Source organism: Eucalyptus grandis, chromosome 2 (assembly GCF_016545825.1).
Source record: "Eucalyptus grandis isolate ANBG69807.140 chromosome 2, ASM1654582v1, whole genome shotgun sequence".
NCBI lineage: Eukaryota > Viridiplantae > Streptophyta > Magnoliopsida > Myrtales > Myrtaceae > Eucalyptus > Eucalyptus grandis.
Window position 1 is genome coordinate 49,554,910 of NC_052613.1, and position 7,420 is coordinate 49,562,329.

The 7,420-nt window shown below is 37.6% G+C and overlaps 1 protein-coding gene across 1 annotated transcript; it reads right to left on the bottom strand.

Annotated features, from left to right (window-relative positions):
• Positions 1-1,915: 1,915 nt before the first annotated feature.
• Positions 1,916-2,905, bottom strand: LOC120290772 (cytosolic sulfotransferase 12-like). The gene has a single exon (XM_039307180.1). It carries the CDS (start codon positions 2,903-2,905, stop codon positions 1,916-1,918), a length of 990 nt encoding a protein of 329 aa, XP_039163114.1.
• Between the last annotated feature and the right edge of the window lie 4,515 nt (positions 2,906-7,420).

A 7,420-nucleotide genomic window follows, 5' to 3' on the forward strand; every position in this document is an offset into this window, starting at 1 on the left:
AAAGATCCACGATATGATTTCCTCCCTCTTTTACGTTCCTTCTTTCTTTATTCTGCTCCAGTACTTTCTTGCACGCTATGGCGGGGGTAGTTGTCTTTTCAACCGAATCCCTGGGCTACATACTAAATTTAATATTGTTTCTTCGAGTTACTACGGACGTAAATTAAGACATGTAAACTTAACCAGCCCGTGCATCACGTGGGTACATAAACTAGTACCTGTTAGGTAAGGACTCAAAATAAACATATATGGAAAACCTAACCAAAGAAGAAACGGCAAGAGATGTCACCTAATTTGTTTTAATAACTAATCAATGTTTTTTATACGATTTGGTCAATGTAGTTTAGTAGAAAAATACTTAGTACTTCTAGCATTACTCAGCCATCACAACTAGGAAAAGCATAATTAGATTCTACCAACAATTCAAAGAAAAATTGTAGGAAAAAAAATTTAAAAGCAAAATAAGGACGTGACAGGCATGCTCTACGGTTCTACTATTTATCCACTTCAAATTTTATCACAACTAATTAGAAAGGTGTAAGACTTGCAAAATTCACCCTTTTACTCCTTATAAGATTTTACTAGAACAATTTTTTATTTTATTTTATTGCGGGGTTGTAATATGTGAAAAGTCAAATATATTGCATGTGATATAGTAACATAACACGGGAAAGTATCATCCTAAATCTATTGCATTTATACCAAGTCAGTTCTAAATATTTTAATTTAACCAATTTAATTCTAAACATTTTTACATTGTTACCAATTCAGTCATAAATTTTTCAATTTAACTAATTTAGTTTTAAATCATTTCATATTGAGTCAATTTTGACTAGTTGACACTGACTTGGACGTCAGCCGATGGCTAGATGTTAACATGGCAATTTTCAAATAATTTTTTTTTTTTTTTTCAAAAATTTTATTAATTTTTGCTTTTCCTTTTCTTTTGCTTTTCCTTCTTCTTCCTCCTTGGACTTTCCTCACAGTGGCTAGCGAGATGAGGGCTACGAAGCCTTCACCAACTGCCGGCAAAGGTTGCAACCCTCACCTGGCCTTGCCCAAGGTTGCAAGCAAGGCGACTTCACCCAGATTAGGGTGAGGCTAGCCTTGCCCTAGCCGCCTTGCCCAAATTTAGGGGAAGCCGCTTTGCTCGCAGCCTTAGGCAAGGCCATGCGAGGGCCACAACCTTTGTTGGCCATTGGTGAGGGCTTCATGTCCTTCGCCCAGTGGCGGGTGAGCCTCACCAAAGGCTCACTGACCATTGTGAGAAAAGTCCAAGAAGGAGGAAGAAAAAGAAATGAAAAGGAAAAAAATTAATAAAAAAATTATTTTTTTAAATTGTCACGTTAGCGTTCGACAATTGTTTAGCATCTACATCAGCATTGGCCAGCAAAAATTGGCTTGATGGATTAAATTAATATCAATATAAAAAGGTTTATGACTAAATTAGTCTAGTTGAAATATTGATGACTAAGTTGGTGCTAATGTGAAAATGTTTAGGACTAAATTAGTTCAATTAAAAGTCTAGGACTAAATTGATACTAATGCAATAGGTTTAGGAATTTTTTGGTACTTTTATCAATGTAAAATAGCTAATAGATTGACTTTGGGGAGTTAGCATGTGCATTTTGACGTTCTATCATTTTTTGTTTTTAATCTTGCGGAATCAATTACTATAGAGTATAAATCCCATCCAGTCAGCTAAAAATTCTTACTAGAAAATAGAAGGATGATTCATTCATAGAACACAAGTACTTTCTTAAGTTTTAATATTGCGTTTAATTAAACACCACATCAATCATGACTCTATTTTACTCGCACAAATCTGGACCTCATCACATTGATGCCTGCCTGAGGCCAACCGTACATTGGCCACAGTAAATATTGTTGCCATAGTCGTAAACCCAAATCATGATCAAAGCTTCAACACTGAACCATGCATATTCTCTTGCGTGACACGATCAATTCTCTCCCCCATCTCGATACTCATGTGATTCAGCCAATCTCCGACCTCGCCTTTCCTGAAGAACCACTCGGTCTCCACTTCAGTCGACAACTTCCCGCTCTTGTTCACCTCCAACGCGCTCAAACTATCGAAGCTGCACATCCGTAGTATTCCATCCACGGTGCCGTCCATCAGCTCTTGTTTGCCTAACGGACACCCCAAGAAGTCGGCAAGTCTCTTGACGTGAACATGTGGATCCTCTTTCATCTCCTCGTACCTCAAGAAGAAAACCCTCTCCGGCATCTCGGAGCTTGCCTTGTAGTACCCCTGCGCGTGGTCCCAGTAGGGTCCAAACGGGTATGCGCCTCGGCAGAAAGCGTCGAGGCACTCTCCGAGTGGCATCTCACCTGTTGCTTTGGACCTCATCTTGTTGGCGAAGTGCCAGAATGAGACGAAGGTGTCCTTAGGGTTCCTGCACAGGTACACTAACTTGCACCCAGAGTCCTTGACTGACGTCGGGAGCAAATGGTAGGGCAAGTGGGAGGCAAAGAGCCTTGGGGACGCGAAGGAGGCAAGGTTGGGGATCTCTTGCCCGAAGTAGAGCCCGTTCTCTAAGAAGGGCACGAGGTTGTGAGGGCTTTGGGTGAGGAGAGAATGGTGTTGCATCGAGCCTGAGAACTCAGCCCGGTTCAAGAGACAGAAGAGGATGGCCTTCAACCAAGTGGTCCCAGACTTGGGGGCAGTGATGAGGAGGACGTCGGTGTCATGGGCTTGGAAGTGGTCTTGGCAAGCAAGGAGGCCGCTCAAGACCTTTGGGGGATACCAGAAGCCTTGGTACTGGTAGATAGAGGTGGTGATCCAGCCCTTTTCGCGAGGAAGCAAGGGAAGGAGGTCTCGGCATTTTTGGGAGATGTCGTCTTCTTGCAAGTACTTTGCTTGGAGAGGTTGAGAGGGTGTCATGGCGGAGGAAGAGAGGGAGAATTAAAGAGTGAAGGGTTGTTATAGCTACTTAGGGCTCGATGAAGGGGAAGAAAGGAGGTTAGCTTAGGGTTTCAGTGACGACGTTAAATAGAGAGGCTTATTGCATTAGAAGATTCATATAGCTGGTCTATTGTTGCTCCTCAATTAAGTTAGAAATCCTTCGAAAAGGCTTGAGCTAACGCTCTTTCTTCGTGTTTTTTTTTTTTCCACATATACAGTTTTTTTATGCTATATTCACCGTGTACAGATGCCTTATTCGGTCAAATTGATCTTTTTTTTATTAGGATATCTAATCTCATTTTTTGTAAAAAGACGTTGAATATACTTTCGCTACTCCTCGCATCATCTGCAACTTCTGTATCACTAATACACAAATAAATCTCTCCCGCTTTAAATTCTTCAGTGTGTCCTATTTATTCGAACTTACCACATCGATCACTTCTATACGTATATGATATCCTAGCATCACTCATTAAATTTATATATATCGGGTAATATGACTGCTAGGACGATGCATTGGTCAGCATGCAACGAGTGCAAGAAATCTAAATTCGACTCCTACCTAACGTGAACATGACAAAAGTGGACGGGGTAGGTTACTTGAATGAATATTCTTACGGCAAAAACATTTTAGAAAACATCATGTTTATACTTTATATCAGAAATCAATAAAAAATGTTCATTGTTTTCCAAAAATTTTCGACATGCTTGCTGAAAACTAATAAGGTTACAGTGTGTAATATTGCGACACAGTGTCAACGTTCTATGCATATTGCAAACCCCATATAATTTACAGATGTTCAGAGATGTTGCAGTCGTCATTGTCTTTTGAGAGTAAATTAAAAGTAAAGCATTGAACGACAACATGTCTTTTTTCTTCTTGTTGTTCAAAATCAAATACTCGTGTTAATGTACTTTATAAATTTATAATCACCAACTAAAATAATCTAAGCTAACCATGTTAGGTCGGCAAGTCTATCCGACACTGGCCTTAAATCTTCTGTAACTAAGATCTCCATCTCAACCAACAAAGACTAAAAATGCTGGAGTTTGTAGGCATGACTTTCTCTAGTGCATGGCAATCAAGTATCTTTCAGTGGTGACGTTAGATACAGGGGCTTGTTGCGTGAGAAGATTCATTGTTGGATCCATTATTGGTCTAGAAATGAAAATTATCTAAAAAATTTTAAATTTATTAAAATTTTATCAAATTAGTCCTAAACATTTCAATATTGTCAATTTAATCCTAAATCTTTTTACATTTTGCCAATTGAATTCATTTGACCAATTTTAGCCGAAATTTGCTGGCATGGACATCGGCTATCTTATGTCGCATTACTGGTATTGATGTGGATAATTTTCAATGACATTTTAAATTTTTTTTTTTTTTTTTTTTTTCTTTTTGCCTTTTTCTTCTTTTGCCAATGGCCAGCCACCAACCACAAGTGATGGTTGGGTGGGTTGGCCTTGCCCTTGCTAGGCAGTAGGTGACACATGACCTTGGCACTGGTGAGGGTCGACCTCCCTAGATCCGGCTTGGGCAAAGCCGACCTCGCCGATCTCACTTGAGTGAGGGTAAGCTCGCTTGCCCAACCTCGCATGTGGCAAGTGAGGCCAGCTGGCCCAGCCACTTGCAAAATAAAGATGAAAGAGAAAAAATAATTAAATAATAAAAAATTTAAAATATTAAAATATTATTAAATTTTGTCCATATTAACACCGATTATGCTATGTGACAAGATAAACTCAATTGATAAAAAGTAAAAAAGTTATGATTGAATTGAGAAAATTGAAAGATTTATAATATAATTGAAAAAAGTATAATAGATTTATGACTTTTTTTGACACTTTTCTCCTCTAGAATAATGTTAAAAATCCAAAAGGATTTAGCTAACTCCTTGTTTAAGCATATACAGGCCGTAACTAGACACTGACGCATTGCGATCACATGATTGAAACTGGAAAGCCCATACTAAAAAAAGTCAAGGAAGCATTACTTATCAATAAAAGTAGTATTATCATGGTGAAAAAGGAGATCCACATTAACAAAATTGGGACCGATCCAGGTGCGTGCACGTGAGTTTTACTGCGTGAATTTGTACATTCGTAATTATCATGGACGAAACTCATTGATGGCGAGGTTGGTAAATTTTATAAAAAAAAAAAAAAAAAAAGGGTTCAAACAAACTACACGGTTTTATCAAAGCACTCGACAGAGCCGAAAACAACATGAGCAATTGAAAAGAAATGACTTCTTCAGCATGCTTTGTAGCCACTGGTAGGGGTATTCATCAAAAATTTGAAAATCGATAAAACGAGCCTAGGCAAACCAAGATCATAACAATTTAGCGATTTGATTCTTCTTTAGGATTTTTATATTTTTATTTTGTTATTTGTTTGGTTTTGGTCTATAATTTTGGAAACTGATAAAATCGAACTAAACTGAAAAATTTAATAATTAATTATTAGCCTTCTTACTAATAAAATTTGTTATTAATTCTAACCAAATAAGTTCGTTTCTAAGACTGTTCTATACTATTAAATGCAAGATTCTACTTCTTAAATTGGTCATAATTGACTGGTTCTAATCTCAAATAATACCTGCAAAAGAGCTTTTCGTGATCTTTTGAGAACTTACTTTTAATTAAACAATATCTTTCAATGCTATCGACAGTTGGCTTGATTGAATTGTGACTATATTTCTTTTTTCCAAGAACGAGTAAAATGAAGTGCTCATATTGTTTATTTCATTGCAGGCTTAGACAGCCCAAGTATGTATTAAAATTCTTATTTGGAAATTGGCTTGATGGTAACAGTGTGACAGGGAACCAACTCGATAACAAACCAAAGTTATTGGTTTGAGTCGAGTCGTAATCTTATGTATTTTTAGTGTGGGTTCGGCTTTGGGTTTGGGTTGTGATTTTTCCAAAACTGAACTTAGTTGAGAATACCTCCAAGCCAAACTAATGATACCCTTACTTGCTCGTGGGGGCGGCTTGACCCTATCTGGTGACTAGCAAGATGGTTGTGTAACCCAGGCTGGAGGCCGATGCGGGTTTAACCTCCTTCGGCCTCTGGGGAGAGCCACGCTAAAAGTTCCTCTAGGCATTCGTAACATGTGAACTCACCTCATTTTGGCCTACGCTGTAAGGGGACTCTTAGAGTCTATTTGGTAATTGACTAACTTTTGGCTATTTCAGTTATTTTGTTTCCTCAAAAAAAAAAAAAAAATTCCGTTTGGTAATATCAGCTAATTTTTATACTCTTGGGAATATATTTGGAACAAAATCAAGAAGTAAAAATAAGTTATTTCTTTATTCCCAAGGACAATTACAGAATCAAGCCATTTTCTTTCTTTCTTTTTTCTTTTCTTTTCTTCTTCTTCCTCTTCTAATTGGTCGTTGGGGTGGGCTATAGCTAATGACTAGCCATAAACAAGGTTCAATGACCTCACTAGAGCTTTCTTGTGGTTGGGTGAGGCTCGACCTCACCAAGTTGGCGAGGCTTCCCCAAGAGCGGCAACCGACCAAAGAAGGAAAAAATCAAAAGAAAAGAAAAGAAAAAAAGAAAAGAAAAATCTCATAAAATCATTTGAAAATTAAAAAAAAATTGTAAGTCACAAAAAAATTTGAAGGTCGTATCAAACGCGTTCTGTTCTTTTTTTATTCTAGGAATAACAGTTATCAAATACTTTCAAATGTTTATAAATTTGTCCAATGAACAGAACCAACAAAAATATACATATATATTTTTGAATAGTAATTATTCTTAGGAAAAAAAGTGTTACCAAATAGGCCTTTACTAGCAAATTATTGCTTTTGGAAGAATGCATGCACTAAAGAGACCGCACATGCTTAGTTTTTGTATGTTATTTATGTTGCAATTGGTGACACGGTGGAAGTGGACCATAACTTTGCATTTATATTGGAAGCTATAGAAATTGATAGAAAAAAATGAGGAACAATAAAATGATATAAGAAATTTACGTGATTCGATCTGAATGTTGGAACTTATGTCAATGGACGAGTAAGCAAATAATTCACTAATAAATTGGAGAATTACAGTGTTACAAACACTCACATACTCGACTATTTCCTAGCCCTAGTATATATATCCAATACCTACAATGTTTAACAACTCAACTTGATATACTTAACTCACGCATAGATCGATCAGAGCCTCCGCCTCTCTATCCCTTGAGTTCTCAATTTTCTCTCTTCACGGCCTTTTTTTTCAAAAGTCCTCTCCTTTTGTAGGAGGAAGAGGAGCAAACAAGACACAAATCGGGGCTTGTCAATGTGAGGACGGTACCCACAAAGGATGATAATAGAGAAGATGACATTCGACGCCCACCAATTCTATGGGCATGCATGTCCTAGGAAGCATCAACACTATCCGAAGCTTTCGTGTCATGTCAAACATTTCGACGCTTTTCAATACTCTTCAATACTCGGTCATCAGGTGTCAGAAATCAACTCTCCCAACACGTGAGTC